Raw genomic sequence first — 19,047 nt, 5'->3', positions numbered from 1 at the left:
TTTCTAAGTGTGCTGGATGGTAATTTCCCAGCAGAGGATGCATCCATCCAGCACACACTGTATCCTTTTCAGAGTCATGGTGGTCGGTAAGGAAGAGTTTGTTGCTGAGAACAGTTGCCTCATTACGAGTTACTTGAGCAGAGTCAGGACAATCGTAGGTAGGCATATATATGAATTTGGCTTTTCCAAGAGACTAAATTTTCCCCAAAAAGAACATACAAATGGCAGTTCATCCCGAAGAACACTTAGACAAGTGTACTGAAATTTGACTGCAGTGTGAGTTGCTTAAGAAGAATTTAGCAGATGACCGAAGGCCACCATTAAAGTAGAGGGCAGTTTTGATGTAGCTCTGTGTGACACTCTAGTTGAATGTGAATACTTGAGGATGGACAAAATGGATGTGTTAAATGGGCTGAAACCCTGCTGTGTGCCAGACCCCAGAAGAGAGGTGTTACTGCTGACAACTGGCAAGTAGGGACTCTCATTCCACAAAACTCATCTCCAAGCCCCTTTTTTTCCACAGTCAGCTTGAAGTAAGTGTCAAACCATGGTATGCATCTTGGAGCAAATGACATGGGCCATCCCTCCAAAATGAGGAGCTGTGTCCCAGGTCATCACAACTCCCAAGAAGGATCCAGCAGGCGTGATGTGTAAGTAACTCTGTGCAGGATGAATGAGGTGTTAAGGATGAAGAGCCAGAGCAGCAGTCAAGAGCAGGTGTTTTATCCTTCTTATCAGGGAGTGCTGTGATGGATAATCAACCCCTCCAGGTAGCTCTGCAGTCCAGCTTTTCAGCAGGATGTCCAAAAAGAGCAGGGAAAGAGGCAAGACATGGAAGACAGAGGGAGAAATTTGCATCCTGCCTGCCCTGGCAGTTTCAAATGAGTTCAGCTTTTGCTTTCCCTTGCTAGGAGCCAGCCTCAGGCTGAGCCATACCGCTGCTGGGCTCCAGTTATTCTCTGGCATGGGGCGATGTGTTTCCAACCTGGGGTTACTGACCGCTCTTCAAGCACAGCAGGATCCTTTGGCATGAAAAGGCCTCGTCCCTGTGGAGTTTGTAACACAACTCACCTTAACTATGTGCCTTCTGCCCTCACTTGTGCCTCTCCAGACCGCTGTTCCTGCCTGCTTGGCAGCACAAATCCTCTTTTGGTGCATACCTGTAGTACAGCACACGCTTTTCTGCCTCTGGACAAAACACCCAGGTGATTTTTCCAGAGTCCTCAACATCCTGGCTGCAACTGTGTGTTCTTTGACAATGCCAAGTGACACCTGGAGGGACATCCAAGCTCTCGGAGGGCTGCAGAACTTACTGGGATGAGGTTGTGGTTCCACTTCTGCTGGTGAGGAAGAAAGAGGTGATACATGTGCACATCTCTGTAACAGTTGCCGTGGAAATGTCAGTACCCCCAGAGATTTGATTTTTTCTTTTTTGAGAGCAAAACCCAGGAGCAAAACCAAAGCAGGCACAAAGCGGCATTTTCTCATTACTGCTGTTTACAAGGTGCTTAGTAATAAGCATGAGTCAGTGGGCAACAGGAGTGCTCTCTGTTAGCTTTGGGAGGAACCAGAAATAAGGCACTTCACTCCTGTTCCTGTGTGAACAGTCAGGTTCTCACTCCTTTCCCCTCCCTTCCCGCTGAGAGACGTTTCTGTTTATGATCCTGGTTTTACGGAGGCAGAGACCAGATTGTCAAGTCCAGTTTGAGAGTCTGCATGTTTTAAAAAAGATCAGATTTCCAGAAATATTGAAATATGAGAGACCTTCATTACAGCCACAGTGAGCTGCAGATAGTCTGCACCTCTGTAAGTTGAGGTGCTGCTTTCAGTGCCAAAATTCAGAATTAATCCATGGGTCTCCAGCTTTTAGATCTGGCCACCAGGGCTGGACCTTGATCTCCAAGGGGCTTTTTCATTCTCCTTTGTATGTGGCAGTAACAAGGCTCCTACCTCCTTCACCTGCTTTGGACATGACCCTCTGGCCCATCAGCAGCTCAAGATCCAGGGCTGAGCCTTCATTGCCCACAACTGTCCAGGCTAGAAAACATTTTCTGGAAAGTGGTGTGTTAGACTCCCTGGGCAAGGGTACATCCTTCTGTTTTGCCTCAGAATAGGATGGGAAAAGGGAGTAGAGAGGTCCAATTGCAACTTCTCATCTGGGATGTCAGTCAAACCTAGTAAAGGGCAGTGGGAGCTGCTGCCAGAACCGGTGGCCTCAAACTGAATGCTTTTACTGGGCTTGGGATCTAACAGGTTTCAGTTTGTTTATGACAGCATTATGTGGCACAGCTGTGCCTAACGGGGCTGTGCAAACCTCTTTGCTCCTGTTCAGACCAAGGTTGTGTCTGGCTTGTGGCTCTGCATGTTTGGGAATGGGCAGAAGTGAAAAATTAGCACTGATAATGCCAGAGTCACATAATGAGATAAACAGAAGTGTATGAAGAGAGAAGACCTGCACAGCCTTGCACCTGTCTGCAAACAGGCCCTTCTAGTAGCACCTGGCACTTTGCTGCAGCTTGGGAGAGAAACTTTGGTGCTGCAGCAGAGCTTTTGGCTTTACGAGTTGGGAGGGAAAATCCGGTAAAATTGAGTGGATGTCCTGTGAGGAGAGAGCACGAAGCTGATGCTTGCATCAGGGCCGTGGGAGGCAGGAGAGGAAACGGTCGGTACGGGGATGCTGAGGGAGGCGGTGGGTCTGTCCATATGACACTGACTGCTGCTCTCACAGACATACCTATTGCAGTAGTCACGCTGGCTACCACTAGCCATGGGGCGGCACAAGCAGGTCACGGAGCACGAGGTTGGCCGCCCTCGCGTTTACTCACTTCTCGGGCCGGTTTTGCCACAGACGCGGGGTTTTTGTGCTGCCTCAGCTGACAGGAGCGCCCGAGCGAGGCGGCCCGTTCCCAGCCGGGCGCATCCCGCCGGCAGGAACAGGAGATGGGCACAGCCGTGGGACCGCGGGGCTGATGGGCTGCGGCGGCGGGGTCAGGTCAGCCGAGGCCAGGCGGGTGGGCTGTGCCGGGAGGTCCCGCTCTCGTCGGCTCCGACACGGGGGTTGTTTTGGGGAGGGTTTGATGCTGCGGTTATCTGTAGGAGGCGCCGGCGTCAAGGGGGGTCCAGCCCCGCCAGGACAGCCTGGGCCCCCGCGTTTTTCCCCACTGCCCAAAAGTTGCGTCCGGCGGGAGAGGGGCCGGCCCCACCGCCCCGGCGGGAGGAGCGCGGCTGGCCCGGCCCCTCCCGCCCCCGCCGGGCCGGGCCGGGGCGCTGCGGGGCTGGCGAGGAGCTCCGCGTCCCCGGCGGCTGCGGCGGGGCTGCTCCAGCCCCGCAGGTTTGCATCCCGCGCCCGGGTGCCGTCCCCGCAGGTGGGTCGGGGGTCCGGGGTTGGGAAGAGGGGGCTGGGGAGAAGGGGACTGGCAGCGGTGGTTGGGGGCTGCGAGCAGGATGGCTGAGACGAGAGCGCCCCGTTTACCCCCCGAGTTGCTTTCCTGCCCCGGCGCTCTTCGCTTTGGTGTGTTTCTGCTCCCCTCGTCGCTTTCCCCACAGGATGCCGGGTGGCGTGGGTGCAGCCTGGCGAGATCCCCACTTCGGAGAGCCCGCGGGGAAGGGCTGGCAGCCCCCCGAGTGCTCCCGCCGGGGACAGGGAGGCCGCGGTCTGGGGACGCACTTGGGAGATGGAGCGCTCCTCGTTCGCCCTTCGCTTGCTTGGCCGTGCTCGGAGTGCATCCCTGAGCTTGAAACGGGGCGGGCATGGAACGGTGTTTTGTAGCTCTCCAGAAAATACCGTCCCGAAGGCTCCAAGCACGCCGCAGAAGTCGGCTGTGGGAACGGGAGCCTGCCGACACCTCGCGATGGGAAAGAGCTGCCTTGCAGGATGCAAAAATTTGAAGCTGCAGCGCTGGGTTAGTTTATAGTAAACCAAACTGCTGCTACCTGAGCGAACTGTGTGCCTTGCGGAGCTGATTGGTTGCAACCAAACTCTACACTGCGACAACCTACTGGGTAAGAGAGGGGGAGCGAGAGGGACCCGTGTGCCCTTTCTGTACTGGATTGACGATGCTGCCCCTGCTTGCTAGCAGGAAGAGAACCCCGGGAAACACTCCAGGATCCAGCACGTTTGCTTCTCCTTGGCTGCCAGAGCTGGGCATCACGCAGCTCCCAAGGGCTTGGTCACCTCTCGGGGGGGGCGGCTCATGGAGCCCCAACCCAGACCTGGATTTTCCACTTCCCCACAGGTGCTCTGCAGCCTGAGAGGGGCAGGAAGGAAGCCAGGGGAACCGGATCCCTGGTAACCGGGAGCTGCCAGTGTTGAGTTGCAGCTGGCGTTTCTGATGCATCCTTGATATAGCTGCCACATAGCCTCACTCGCCTGGTGCCGGGGCATTGCATATGCCTCTCTTATTGCAGACCCCTGTGCTGACACAGTTTACGAGTAGCACTTTCCAGATAGGTTTGGGTGTGCCCCCAATTCTGGAGCTGCACCTCTCCACCCCTGAGCAAGCCTCACCGCTGTCTGCAGGGGGTCCTGGCTGGCAGACCTCGTGGAAACCTTGATGTGGCCCTGCCCCCTGATGAGGTGCTTGTTTTGCCCAGCAAAGAGATGAGAAGCCTGAGCAGGGGACCACTGGGTGCAGTTTGGCAGCCTGCAGTACCTGGGAGGTGAGCCAGATGAGCAGTGGACATCTCTGGCTTTCAGAGCCTTAAGTCAAATCTGTCTCCTGGGGAAAATACTCCCTGCTGCTTGGTCAGCAGGGGTAAGGCGAAAGAGCTGTAGTGCTCCGTTTTACTGCCTCTTTAAGGACTAAATATGTCACTTGATTTCCAAAATCCTGCCAAATTTAAAAGGAAAAAAAAAACAAACAGAGAAAAAACATGCAGATCTTGTAAGGACTAGCAGCTGTCCCCATGCTTGGGGCTGTCCAGCTTTGCAACCTGGCCATCCTAACCCTGTTTGTGAAAACACAGGTGTGCTGGTGCTGTGAAGGCTGTGAGGAGATGGCATGTGATTGCACGAAGGAGCAGCTGTAGCTTTCTACCAGCTTTGGAAAGGGAGAGCTCTTGAAGGCATATGCTTAATCTGAAACATTACTTTATGAAAATATTCCTTCTGAGGCCTCTTCCCCCTCTACATTTGATAGCTCGGCAGTGAACAGCTTCAGTGGCGGTGAGCCTCTGCTTTTTAATTAAGTCATACACACCTCAACCACAAGGCAGATCTGTCTTGTAAATCAAAGTACTAAATCATCAGGCTTTTTTACCTCTTTTTCATGGTGGCTCTCTAAAGATGGTACAGTTAAGAGGAAAAAAAAATTGCAGGCTACACCTTCCCGTAAAGCTGCTTAGCATGCTGCCGTTTGTTGAGCTGCTGTGAACACCCCAAAGGCAGAGGGAGCTGATGGGAGCAAGGAATGTTGGAGCCACCGGCAGCAGTGCTTGGGGCTGTGTGTGTCTTGGAGCAGCGTACTGGGGCACATGCACCAAACACAAAGGAGCAGCATTTGATGGGAATGGCCTGGGGAAAGGCAGTTTTATGAAAGAAGCCGTGTATGCAGGTGGATGGAAGCAGGGGAGGACCATAAAGGCAACAGAGGCAATGAGGATGGGAAGAGATCCTAGGCTGTGAGACCTGTCAGTGGTGCACCAGGACACTGTTACAGTGCCTTGAATCAGTGTCCCGGTGGGTAAGTGTGATGCGGGTGTGATCCCCTGGCAGGGATTCAGGATTGACCAGCCCCATAGATGGGGGCTTTCTGCTTGCCTTGCAGCAACTACCAGGGCTGCAGCGATGGCAAACTGCGAAGCAGATGCTTGGGGATTTGTGTACACCTCCAACATTTCTTCTCTTTAGCTGTGCCTGGCAGTGTGGCAGGCAGGAGCCGTCTTTCTGAGGGCCACGCAGTTTGTTCTTGCAGCTGGTCCTGGCCATTTCTTTCTCTTCATGATGAAGGTACGGTTCAGAGTAAAAATGGCAGCCTTTCTGGAGAGGCAGCCCCTGCCACCCCACTTTCAGGTCATCTGCCACATGCCTAGTGCTTGGGAAGGGGATCTTCCTGGCCCGGAGCTTGGGGAGGTTGTCCCATAGAGACAGAACAGCACCTACAGGTGTGGTCTCCCACTAATAAATTAAATGATTGATGAAGTAGTTATGGAGTAATGAAAAGCCAAGATTTTGCCCAAGGTGGTGAAAAACCTCTGTTTGTCCTCATTGTTCATGCAGCACAGCTGCTGGGGCATTATGCACCCCAGCCTCCAGCCCGGGGCAGAGACTTGGGCATGGGAAGGGCATGGGAGCAGCACTGCAGCTTCTCAGAGCAGTGCTTGGGGCACATCCCCTGCCCCGGGGATGTGGCTGCACCCGCCTTAGCCCAAGTGGCGAGGCTGCTGTCCTGCAGCAGAGATCCATCCCGCTGCTTCTCTCACTGACTGCAGAAAGGTGAGCTTCCACCGGGGGGTACCAGTGGCGTAAAATCTTTTGGAAGGAGCTTTCTGGCAGTCTCCCGTGGTCACTGGGCTCTATGTAGGGAGCCCTGCCAGGCCACCTGGCCACACAGGGATGAGCTCAGCACGATGGGCAGTGGGGTCCAAACCCCTGGGCTCCCAGACACACTGGGGAGGCAGAAGCCTAGAGGTTCACGCTCACTTCATCCATGTGCTGCTCAGCCACTCTTACAGCTGGACACAAGGATGGGCTTTGCTCTTTGGGTGGCGCAAAGTTGCTCATCAGCAGCTCCAGGGATTTGTCTTACCTTCCCATCAGCTGTGGTCATACTGATCTCATCTGTGGCGCACTCCCCATGTCTCTTGGTATTCTCTCCCAGTTTTCCTTCCTTTGAGCATGTCCAGTCTATTCTCACATGCCTATCATTGCATAGCAATTATGGTTAGAGAGTTAAAAGCCTTATCAGCTCCTCAGAGGGAGAAGTGTGTGTCAGCTCCTCACAGGACTGCATGGTGGTTCAAAAAGTAATGATTTTTTTTTTTTAATGGAGGTTTCTTTAAATTCAAAACATAAACCACAGAACTGAAAAGAGCCATGTGGGTATTTAACCTGCATTAAAAAAGTCAGAGGATAAAGACAGAGATAAATGTGCCAGCCTTGTGCAATCCTCCCAAGCTAAGGGACCCACAGTGGACAGACATACAGTGTTGGGATGATTGGTAAGATTGGCGTACAGAAATCATTGCCTTCGTGATCTTGAGATGTGCTATCCAAAAATGTGCTATCCTATCTCTGCTAGGAGACTTCAGAATCACAGCTAGCTTCAGTCAGCACAAACTTTTGTGTTTCAGAATCACACAGTGAGCTCCTCATGCATCTGGAGAGAGAAGCACCTTGTCCTGCATTTCCCTCCTTTGCATGCAGCAGGTCCTGCAGCTCCTCGTGGTTATCACCCATACCCTGGGTGTGGGTCAGGAAGTGACAGCAAAGCAGGGACACTGTCTGGGTGGGAAGATGACCCCGTTGGGCCCCGTGATGTACCCCGACATGTGCCTGTGCACTGAGCTAGCTTCCATCTGCCGGGTGTGAAGGGATCTGAGAGGCCTGGAGGTGGCTCTGGAAATCCCAGGGACAAAAGCAGGGTAGAGCAAGTGCACAGGATGGTCCCTGAGAAGAAGGGTGACAATTCCTGGGTATTGAGGCTTTGTAACCCACATTTTAGGATGACATGATAAGCAGGATTTCTTGGTTTTCTTTATTTTTTCTTTTGTGTTTGCAGGGGAAAGTGTGAAGATGTAAATGCTGACATTTTAAATATAAATTAAAAATAATCTTTAGATATGCTGTGTGTTTTAACTCCCGATTTTTAACTAGCTTCATTGCGGGAGGTGTTGCAGTGAGTCTAGCTTGTGACTTTTTTGATCGCCTTGGGGTTGGCAATATTGCAGGTTTCTCAGGTCAAACAAGAAGGGATCTTGTTGGACAAGAAGTGCAGAAGGGAAAAGCAGGAGCCTGTCTCGGAAGTGCCAGTGTTTTCTGAATTGCAAAACCCCATCCCGTGGTGTTTATCTCGCTGGGACAGTTATCCGCATGACTTGCCACTGTAAGTGTGTAGCCTTGTGTCCTGTTCTAGCTGGGGCTGGTCCCCACCACCAGATCACCATCTCCCACTAGCAGTGGCAGTAGCAGCACAGACCCGTCATGGGTAAAAGCCAAAATCTTTTGCTGCCCACCTGAGGCGGCAGGAATGGCTTTGCCCTCTGCACATCGCTCCTTCCCCCTGGTTGTTCTTCCCTGCCTTTGGCGCACAGCAAAGCTGTGGGTTCCAGCTGGCCACACAGCCACCTTCCCAAGAAGTTCTCCTCAATAGACGTGCTTCTCCAGATGTTCTCTGCTCTTTCCTTGCAGAGATGCACATGTACCATTTCTCTGTTGGGGCTGAGATGACTGGACGGGATTGCAGGGCTCATGAAAACCATTTCATGCACGTTTCTGAATGCATTTGTTCTGCTGTCTGTGATTTTACGTCTTCAGTTTTTTACTTTTTGATTCACTGAGCAGTGATGTCGCCTTGTTCTTTGGTAAAAAGTCTCTCTATCAACACTAGATCAAAAGGAACCAGTTAGGGTGAAAAGGTTGTTCTGCTCTGGGTCTGTACATGCTGCACCAATTTTTCAGCTTCTTCAGAGTTTTTTTTCCTCTGTTTTTTCAAAGCTAAGGTTTTGAAGGGAAGTAGAAACTTTAGGAGAGTCAAGATGTGCATTTGGATTACATCAACCTCATCTTTTTTGAGGGCTATTTTTGGGTTAATCTGCAGTTTCTCAACATTTGTAGATGTTGGACTCAATCTTGAAGGCCTTTTCCAACCTTAATGATTCTATGATTCTATATCCATCTCTGGAAATGTTCAAAAAATGTGTAGATGTGGTGCTTAAGGACCACATGGTTTAGTGGTGGGCTTGGCAGTCTGGGTTAATTGTTGGACTTGATGATCTTAGAGGTCGTTTCCATCCTTAATGATTATATGATAAGTAATCCTGAGTCTTGACGGATCTGAAAGAAACAGGTTTTCCAGCCCTGAAGATCAACCACTGAGATGACTGCAAATTGCTTTTATCCAAATACTGGTTTTAACAGTCAGGGGTTCCTTTTTATGCTAGAAGATGATGGTGCTGATATTTTTCATGTGGTCTATGTTGTTTCCTACCGACTTGAGGCTTGTTGGATCACATCCACACACATGCTGATGCTCAGCTGTGACCAAGTACTGGCCACTATGACCCAGCCAGCCAGCAGGTGTAATGCCACAGAGACTGAGGGCAGAAGGGGGCAAGCAGAGCTGCCAGATCCCTGCCAACCCAAACTGTTCTCTGATTGTGCTCTGGAAGCGATCCATCAGAATTGGTTGGCACTTTGGTCTTCATAAAACCCCCAAGAGCCATAGGTCTCTGCCCTAAAGAGACTCTAACGTTTTAAGGAAGGGAGTTTTCACCTGTGTTGTTGTCTGCCCCCACAGCCATTGTCCAACTTCACCCTGAAGGTCAGTGACTCCCCACTGCACCGGTCCCCCTTGGATCCTCTCCAGGCCACGGAGCAGCATTCCTGCCAGCTCTCACGAGAGGCAGGAGCTGGGCTGGAAATGCCTGTTGCCTTCCAGCGACAACCACACTAGTGCTTGCTTTGTTGCATACTAATGAACGTTAATTGGTCTCAGCTTGTTATCAACCTTGTGTGTGAGCCTTTTGCAGAATGGTGGGGTGGGGGTTGGGAAGACTCCAAGGGGCTTTTGCCCTCCAGCGAGGGGTGGCCTCCTGGGTGGATGAGGGCTAAATTGATGCTCCTTGTGGAAACATCTCCATTTGTGAGCCGCAGGAGGGCTGTGCCTGCTGGCCTCGTGCCAGCCTTGGTAGTGGTCTGCCTGGCAGGTGGATTCCCTCTCTGATGTGGCAGAAGGTTACAAGGAATTGTGGGGGCTGTCTTTAAACCCACCTGAGGGTATGGGGAGAAGCTGAGCCCTTTGGAGGCTGGGCAGCGCTCATCTTCAGGTGTTCTTGGCATCAAAGGTTCAGTGCCCCTCTCCTACTGCCACCCCCAGGCACAGCATGCAGCCCCTCAACACTATCCATTGTTCTCTTTGAACTGTTCAGCTGGAGCCTGTCTCCTTCTCTCCACTGCCCTTTACCACTCCTGCAGTCCTGGCATCCATTGCAGCAGCTGGATGTCTCCTGCAGCCATACCCCTTGTCCAGTCACTCAGCCTGAGCCATGGAGGGCATGAAAACCCCTACAGGGTGATCCTGCTGTAGGGGAAACACCACCACAGTTTGCTACAAGCTAGAGAGGGGCAGGCTTGATGGGGCTGGGTTGCATCAGCACTCTCGAAAAACATCTCTACCATGTGTGTAAAGTCCTAAGTCTGGCTCATGTGTGATACTGTGTGTGTAGGGGGCAGTTCTGGGACAGGCAGGATGGTGTCTGAACTTGTGGTACATCGGGGCTTCTTCCAGCGGGGAAGTTGGGATTGTTGCTTTGGAGGTGGCTCTGCTAATCTGGGACAAGTAGCCTGTTGACCTTGATGTGTTTGGGCTGGGACTTGTAAGTGACTTCTCTAAAGCTGATAAATCAGTCTATGCTTGAGCTGAGAACAGCACCTGTAGCTTTTCTGGTGTTTGAATCCTGATTATTCCCCATGACGAACATCAAGTTTCAGACCAGGTCCTGGTGACTGTGCTGTTTAATTTACTCTTTCTTTACTCACATAATGACAGAAGTTTTTCCAAAGAAAGGACTTACGAGGAGAGGGAATCAAAGTGTCAGGAGTAGGAAGAGGGAAGGATGGAGCACTGGCTGGGCACATGGGATGCTTGGCCAGGGAGCAGTCCCGAGGAGCATGGTAAGGATAATTTTTTTCCTCCCACCTGTTGTGAGGAGCAAGTAGGGAGTGAGCTATCGCGCTTCCTCCCCAGCTGCTAACGACAGGAGACTTGCTTATGGTCGTGCACTGGAAGCTAATTAAAACCGGTGACAATGGTAATTGAGTAAGGATGCTTGAGGACAAGTATGACCTCATGTCTAAAATGGTAATGAGGCCTATTAAAATCCACACCAAAAAGAGAAATGAAAGGGGGAACAGAGGCAAAGGTGGTGCAAAGGGAGCCGGAGCAGGCGGGGACAATACCTGGCAGCCAGAGCACCAGGAGGGATGGGGAACATGGAGGTGTCAGTCTTCTAAATCTCCTTAATAAACAACCAGCTCTTCAGCTAGCCAGGCTGCCACTCAGGCCGAGTCAGCCAAAATGCTTTGGTTCAAGTGCCTTCCCCTGTTGCTTGCCCAGACCTGGGTGTAGATCCTATTAAACAGTGGTGACACTTGTTACACGTTTGTTGTTGTCTACACCTCTGGTTCCTTGCTGGAAGAAGGGGACATGCCAGGAAACTGGCAGTAGCTGCCAGCGTAGGGAGGGTACCTGCTAAGATGCACCCTTGAAATTGCACTGGTGTGGGAAAATGCATTGGCAGAGGAAAGCTGCAGCAAGTTTGGGTGGCGTGAACCTGCATGGTGCCTGGTTTCAGCTCCACAGCTGGGGTGTAGGGGCTGGGGGTCCCTGTGACCTCAACATGTATTGTTTTGCAGGCTGGTGTAGCAGTGCTCGGGATGCCACTGTGCTGCGTGGGAACCCAGGTTCCATGCTGACTCGCCTCGCCGCAGAGGACACCCCACGGGACACCGGGAGGTGGGCACTCCCTGTCCTGGGGCTGGATGTGCACCACATCAGTTTGGGTGAGCTCAGCCCCGGGCTGCCAGACCCCCTCACTACACCCTGCTGACAGGAGGAGATACGGTGTATGCCGGAGGTTTCTTCTCGCTGGAGAAAGCCAACGCTCGTCCTTCCAGTAGTGGCGAAGGTACGGCTGGATAGCAGCTGAGGATGTGCTATGGAGCCGGGATTCAACTGCTCTGAGCTCTGCGATGGCAGCTCCAGTTTTGACAGCCAGCAGCAGCGGGCACTGCAGGAGCTCTGCACTGTAACAGTGGTACGTATGGAGGCAGGGAAGTGCTCTGGGGCATGAGGTTTGCTCTGCTAAAGTGGATTTGGGTGGAGAGATGGAAAGGGGGGGATGCAGCTGACAAGTAATCCCAGTCTAGCTGAAGGCAGCATGCCGGTTGGCCTCCAAGACAAGCCCAGTCCAGGTGACATCTCGCAGTTGCCAGAAAGTGAAGAAACATCCACAACTGCCAAGTCATGTCAAGCCACCCCCCGTATGTTGGCCGGTGTGACAGCTGCCTAGGATTGGCCTGACGTGACCCCACCTGCCCTTGACCTTTCCTGTCCTCTGCAACTTCACAGTGCTTTTCAAATATGAATAGGGCATGATTTAATTAAAAGTCATTATGTGTAATAAATGGTACCCCCCCACACCAGTAAGCCAGTGGAAATGACACTGGGATGCACTCAGTTGCAGCTGGCACTGTGTGAGGCTGCTGGATGGACCAGTGAGGCTTGGCCCGCTCGGCTCTCCATCACGTCCCGCACGACCATGAGCCTTTAATTAGAAGACTAAGCTGCTTGGCTCCCCTGGCTCTGGCAGCTGCCTTACAATTAATATTCCCCCTGCTAGGACCAGGATTTACTCCTCTCAGCGGCAAACAAAGCGCTCCATCAACTTCAAGTAACATCAACATCCAGAGAAACAGCAGCCAGGTGGGAGGGTGTGTGTTCCTTGGGAAAGGAAAGGTGCAGATCATACGGGTGTTTCTGATCCCTGAGTGGCTGACCATCTTCACCATCTGGTACAGTCTTTGTTTCCCAGGGAGCCAAAAGACTCCCCAGGGGTTAGAGAGAGGGAAGAGGAGGTAGGAAGCAGTTTGCAAGAGGGATATGAGTATCCCCTCAGGGATCCCTGCACACTGCTGCAGAGCGAGGCTGAGGTGTGCATGCAGCTGTATCCCAGCACACAGCAGCCAGCAGCAGCACTGGCTCTCGGCTGGGTGTCTCTCCCAGCCAGGGGTTTGCCTTATGCAGTTGCCCTGCAACCAGCATGGCACCAGCATGTGAGCTGCCAGGAGCCCATGGATCAGCTGTGCTCGTGTGGCAGTGACACATTTTTGCTTTAAGAATTATGTGTTGGCTTTAATTCTCCAAGCTGTGCCTTGTTCTTGCTTGTCCAGAGGAGATAAAGCCTGGCTGGGGAAGAGGGAGATGTGGCATTGGCTCTGAACAATTGCCTTACTTCTCCTTGAAGATTTATTTCTAGCAAGGCTGGAAGCAGAAACAGCTCAGGCCTTGAAGAAAGAATTGGGAGTTTGGGGCAGTGGCAACTGTCAGGAAAAGTAGTTTTCTGCCATAGAAATTGCATGCAGGTCAACTGGAATACCTGAGAAAGGACTTAGCACCAGAGAAGTTAGTGAGGAGGTGTATGATCCCAGCTCAAACCCCATTCTCCTCCCTTCCACTTTTACCTTAGTAAAAGTGATGTTTTTTTTAAGAAAAAAAAAGTCTGTAACACACACGTAGTATGTGTGAACGAACCCCGGCTTGCACACCCTGTTAAAAATACTGGACCATTTTAGACCCACAGTGGAAAGGTTTCTTGTTTCACATAGGATTATTTTGTCCATCTTATGTTAATAGGGAGATAGAGAATACTTTAAATGGAGATTTAAACCTATAACGTTGCTTATGTGCAAGGAGAGAGGTGCCTCTATTATACCCACTTTGGGAGTGTCCCTCAAAAGCCAGTTCTCAGCTGATGTCTGCCCGGGACCAAGTTAGTTTCCAGCCGGCTGGAGTCGGGTGGAGCCCAGCTCGGTGTGTCACTGCGTAACGCCTCTGAAAAACGCTGTCACACTCCCTTCTCTGCGTTTTCTGCGCTGACTGGCAGCTCTGCTGCTGGCTTCCAGTCACATCAGCCGGCTGGTCAGTTGTCTGCTGCATGGAGGGGTAAGGGCAGGAGCCAAGGATGCCCTACCTAACTTTCCAAAGAAGAGTGCTGTGAGCTGGGGTACCATGACACCTCTCTGCAGAGGTTTCTTTCCAGAGAAGGACAGTGGGGAACCACTGCCCATGTTCCTCTCTCCCACAGCCAGGGCTGCCTGAGGTCTGTGAGTCACTCGTATGGCTTCATTACGCATTTGGCTAGTTGACCGTAAGAAGAGGGCTCCTGGACTGCCCTCTCCTCCTGCGCACTCAGCAAGTGGCAGAGTACATGTCCTGTCTACACACATCTCACCAGCCCTGCCTGCGGGTCTTGGATGGGTGCTTATTGAGGAGATGTGGTTTGTGGCTGAGGAGGAGCACCCATGGGTGTGATCATGCTAGAGTAGGGACCTCCTTCACTGGAAGCCCCAGCAATATCCCCTTCTCCCTCACCCCTTTTGCCTCCTGCAGACATCTTTTGACAACAGTGGGAAGAGCTTCCCATCCTTCTCTGCTGGTCTCCTGGGAGTTGTGTGGACGTTCCTGACTGGAGGAGTCCTGCTAGCGCTCTTCTTTCTTGTCTTCACAATTCGCTTCAGGAAAAACAGGTAAGGGCTTCCTTCTTGTGCTGCGACCATCTCCCTGAGCTGGAGCCACGGAATGAGGCTCCTTCAGGACCAGGCTCTGAGCTGATGACCAGCTAAGTGTCAGGAAGGCATGAGCCTGAAGGAACGCCACAGGACAAGCAAGGCCAATGCCAGGGTTGTTGCACATTTCTCCGTCACATCCACTATTGATCACTGATGGAGACAGTCCTGTTTGGACTGCTCCCTTCCTCCCCAAGGCAGGAAGATGTAGACAGGACAAGATGAAATGGCCTCAAGCTGCATCAGGGGAGGTTCAGGTTGGACATCAGGAAGAATTTTTTCACTGAAAGGTTGTCAAGCATTGGAATGCTCTGCCCAGGGAAGTAGTGGAGTTACCATCCCTGGGAGTGTTCAAGAAATGACTGAATGTGGCACTTGGTGTTATGGTTTAGTTCACATGGTGGTGTTTGGTCAAAGGTTGGTCTTGATGATCTTGGAGGTCTTTTCCAACCTTAATGATTCTATGATTCTGTGGATGCCCTCTGGCGTGGCACAGACAGCAGTACACAGTCTCATCCCAAAGGTACCATTCAATAAAAACATCAACAGGAGTGAGCAGAAAGAGAGCAGGTCTCCTTTTCTGCTCAGGTCTGCTCTTGAGACTGCTCTGCTCTTGCTCACTCTGAGCAGCATAGCTCCATGGCAAAGCCATCATGCTCCCCCACAGTGCACTTCCACCACTCATACTTTGAAGACACTGCTACCCCTTTTTGATCTTGGTGGTTGCCCATATTTGTGGGGAACATGGTCTTCACTGGTGAGAGACGCTGGTTGTAAAGTGCAGACTTTCCTTGATGCTTTTCAGTCTGCACAGAGGATGTAAAATCTCCTGCTCCCCTGAAGGCAACATAAATCCAAGCATAAGGCTCAACAATTCCTGATAACTCAAACTGTCTCAGCCAGCACTGACCCTTCCTCAGCAATTCTGAGTGTCTTGCCTGCCTCCTTACCACTTTCTCCTCAGCTTCATTGGTCTGTTGGTCTCTCAACTGCTTTTTCCCCCAGAGATATATCCCTCTCCCAAGATTCACGTGGCAAAGCCATCGGTCTCTATGTGCCAGTGTTTTTTGCACAGAGACATGCATCTGTGTGCAGCCTGAACTGATTCTCTGGTTGCATTAAGGAACTTAATGCTTCTGACAAGCACTGTGCAGTCAGGAGGGCCCTGCCCCATAAGGGTTTGTGTTGTGAGCCCTGTGCCTGCTGCACTGCAGCAGCTGCATGACCTGCATCCCAATCTGAAGCACTTAATTTACTGAGTAGTGTGGCCACCTTAATTGATTACCAAATTATTTAGGCCCCTGAAGATATTCTCGGGGCATGCTGTAATGAATGTGCGTTATTTATTTGCTCTGCAGTAAATAAATACTGGTCTGCCTACTGAACCTGGGAGGGCAAAGGAGACCTTTTTCAGCATGCAGCTGAGGGTGAGCTGATGAATATCTTTCCCCAGGGGCTGAGGCATGGTGAGGAAGTCAGGGAGGGAAAGGGCCAGGTTGAATCCCTTGCAAGGCAGCAAGCCAGGAAGGAGCTCAAGGGTAGAGAAATGCAATGACTTGGCAGCAGATTGAAGGGGCAGAACTATGCAGGGGGATGGCAGGAGCTACAGCTTTTGCTTGATGGGCTTGCTGGGGAAGGGTGACAGGTCATGAGAGATCAGTGGGTTGATTCTCCCCTCCCTGAATACAGTTACAGGATTATGAGTGATGGGATGAAATTACAGAGGGGAGGCTGTAAGCTGAACATTGCAGGCGGCTTCCTGAAGTTGAGACTATGCTGAGTGTGAAACTATCCCCTCAGAGGAAGGAGCAGTGGGAAGAGCCTGTTCTTGGAGGCACTCGTAGCTGTCACACCCAAAGCTGGGGACAGTCACCACGTGGTGCGCTGGTGTGGTTTTCCACTTCTGGCCCTCTACAGTAGAAGTGTTGGGGTAGACTGAAATGAGTACTTTAAGCATAGTGATGCACTCCAGCAAGGCAGCAAAGAGGATGGGTTATACACCATGGAGCAATGGCTGAGCTTTTTGAGCAGCTGTGAGCATCAGAGGCTGGAGGGTGGACAGTGTGTCAGCATCCCTTATGGCCATCATCACCCCTGTAAGGGGACCTCGCCCCTGTGCTGCCAGGTCTTGATGCTCAGTAACCATCACCACCTTCCCCGCTTTGTTTCCTGGAGGATCGTGAAGATGTCCAGCCCCAATCTCAACATTGTGACCCTGCTGGGCAGTGGCTTGACTTACACGAGTGCTTACCTCTTTGGGATTCAGGAGCAGAGCCTGCCTTCTGGAGACTCCATGGAAAAGCTTATTCAGGTGAGTGGGGGGTTTGCTGGGATGGGTACCATCACACATGCACATGTACATGCCTGTTTGTACGTGCTCTCTCTTAGCCACAGCCTGTCACCACCTCGCTGCTGCCTGCACTCGGCCGGGCTGTGGCTTTCACATGCGCAAAACACAACCAGGTATTTTCTGTCTGAATGGCTCTCAGTGTTTGTGCAAACCACATCTGCACCAAGGAAGGGACTCAAAGCAGGTCTCCAGGGGAGAGATCCCACAGGCAGGCAGGCTGCTGGGCTTGTGGAAGTGCAGTAGGGAAGGGGAGCCTGAAGGGAGATGGGATGCTCTGCAGAGCCACCGCTGCCCGAAGTAGCACAGGTGCTGTGAGGTTGCAGGTGAGTTTTTTGGCTGCAGAGCAGATCCTCATCAAAACACTCCCCTGTGTGATGAACCCCCACGTCCTGACCTGAGGCAGCCGCCCTGCCAGACCGAGGGCTGGGCATGCATCCATGTGGGAGAGTGGGACGTGGGAGAATGCACACCCTGCATCCTGCTCAGCCACTGGGCTGGGGATAATTAATGGAGGTGCCAGCAAGTGATTTATTGGTGCTGGGACCTACTGCGCCCCTGCTGCTCACAAGCTGCCTAGCTCTCCCTGCCTGGTCCTCTGGTGAAAGTCTCTCAGGATGGGGAGGAAAAGGCAGGCAGCAGACATGCCTACAGAGGAATATGTGCTTTTTAATTCATTTCACCCTATGGTCAGCTTTCTAATGTCTGATGTGACCCTCCAGAAGCCAGAAAACCATAGACATGTCCCCACCCACCTTTATTGCACCCCTGGGTGGGAGGGGGTGGGGTGTCCCTGCGAGCCCCACTTTCAGCCTCCTCGCTCTGACCCCTGGCAGGTGCGGCTCTGCCTGCTGTGCGTGGGCTCCTCCCTGGTGTTTGGCCCCATCCTGGGGAAAAGCTGGAGGCTCTACAAGGTGTTCACCCAAAGGGTGCCGGACAAGCGGGTGGTGAGTACACAGCACCCGAGGAGGGAAGGGAGGGGGGAAAACTTCCCTAGGAGGGCAAACACCAGCAAGTCCCAAACCAGTGTGGAACAGCAGATAAAAGCTGGCACATGACAGGGGTGGATGCCACAATCACAGGTCTAGTTTCACACCTAGCTGTGCACGGGCCCCCCGTTTATTCCTGAGCAATGAGACAAGAGATTTTGCACTCCACAGGTAAGCAGGTACCCTGCCAGGCTGCCTGTTCCCCAGTGGAGTCCCAGCCCCATCACTGAGCAAGGTCTTGTGCTTATTTTACATTAGCCACATCCCATCATTACACTGCATGCCAGTATTTGTGTCCTGGGCTGGGCTGATTGTTTTTGTGGGATGAAAATGAACCAGGTATCCTCAAAAGCATCTGATGCAGGGCCATCCCCAGATGCATCTGATCTCTTGAAGGGAGGGAGGGAGCACTAGGCACTCCTCTGCAGCACTTAAAGAAGGCGAATCAGCAGCTGGGAGGGAAATGGGAAATTTGTTCATGTAACAGTGCATGTAACTTTGAGCTTTCAGTGGCCACTTTACAGTGGTGAAAAGGTAGGTCAGATTAAAGGTGAGATGAGACGGTTTGCAGGGGAGCTGGGTACCAGCAAGGAGTCCCATTCCTGAGGCACCAGGATCTGTGTTAAACTTTCAAAATTATAATACTACCAGCTTTTTTGCCTACCCTTTTTGTCTCTGCTGGTGATTTGGACATAAGGGATGATAGTATTGTTTTGGAAGAACTGTTTTCTGTCACAGCATGTACCTGCTATCCACACCATCAGGGAGGGTTTATGCTTGGCCCCAAGCCTGATTAGGTCTCCAAGACTATGGGAGATGGAGGCAGAGATCCTGTGGCCAACTCTAATGTAGGTGAGCCACTGAATTCCCCTCTGGGGGAAGTAGTAGGATAGGCATGTTGCTTGAAGGAAACAACCAGAAAGGGACCCAAGGGGATGGAGGTCATTGGTGTCCATTTCCTCTCCAGAGTAAATTTTTACTTCTGGTGTGTTTGCAGATTATCAAAGACCTCCAGTTGCTGGCGATGGTGGCAGTGCTGGTGCTGGCAGATGCCGTGTTGCTCCTGACGTGGGTATTTGCCGATCCAGTCCAGTGCTTCCGAAGCCTCAGCGTCTCACTGCGGGTAAAGGGATGAGGAGGGGTGGTGGAGGGTTTTCCTGTGTTCTCTCTGAACTCTGTGGAGAAAGTTGGTGGATGGCCAGGCATTT

At 52.1% G+C, this 19,047-nt stretch overlaps 1 protein-coding gene across 6 annotated transcripts in view; it reads left to right on the top strand.

Annotated features, from left to right (window-relative positions):
* The first annotated feature begins 3,313 nt into the window (after positions 1-3,313).
* Positions 3,314-19,047, top strand: part of GPR156 (G protein-coupled receptor 156) — a 31,167-nt gene continuing 15,433 nt past the window's right edge. Inside the window, exons 1-6 of one of the 6 annotated variants that reach the window (XM_050332936.1) lie at positions 3,314-3,365; positions 11,573-11,973; positions 14,328-14,464; positions 16,679-16,814; positions 17,687-17,797; positions 18,837-18,962. In XM_050332936.1, the coding sequence (XP_050188893.1) occupies positions 11,875-11,973; positions 14,328-14,464; positions 16,679-16,814; positions 17,687-17,797; positions 18,837-18,962 (609 nt within the window). In that variant the 5' untranslated portion in view covers positions 3,314-3,365; positions 11,573-11,874. Of the gene's footprint in view, positions 3,366-6,781; positions 11,974-12,579; positions 12,650-14,327; positions 14,465-15,861; positions 15,931-16,678; positions 16,815-17,686; positions 17,798-18,836; positions 18,963-19,047 lie in introns of those variants that run through there. The other 5 variants (XM_050332937.1, XM_050332939.1, XM_050332941.1 and 2 more) reach the window with 5 other exon arrangements.

Source organism: Myiozetetes cayanensis, unplaced genomic scaffold (genome assembly GCF_022539395.1).
Source record: "Myiozetetes cayanensis isolate MyiCay16 unplaced genomic scaffold, myiCay2020 scf5-8, whole genome shotgun sequence".
Classification (NCBI taxonomy): domain Eukaryota; kingdom Metazoa; phylum Chordata; class Aves; order Passeriformes; family Tyrannidae; genus Myiozetetes; species Myiozetetes cayanensis.
Note: the sequence above shows the minus strand (reverse complement) of the source record. Positions and strands in the feature narration are given on the sequence as shown.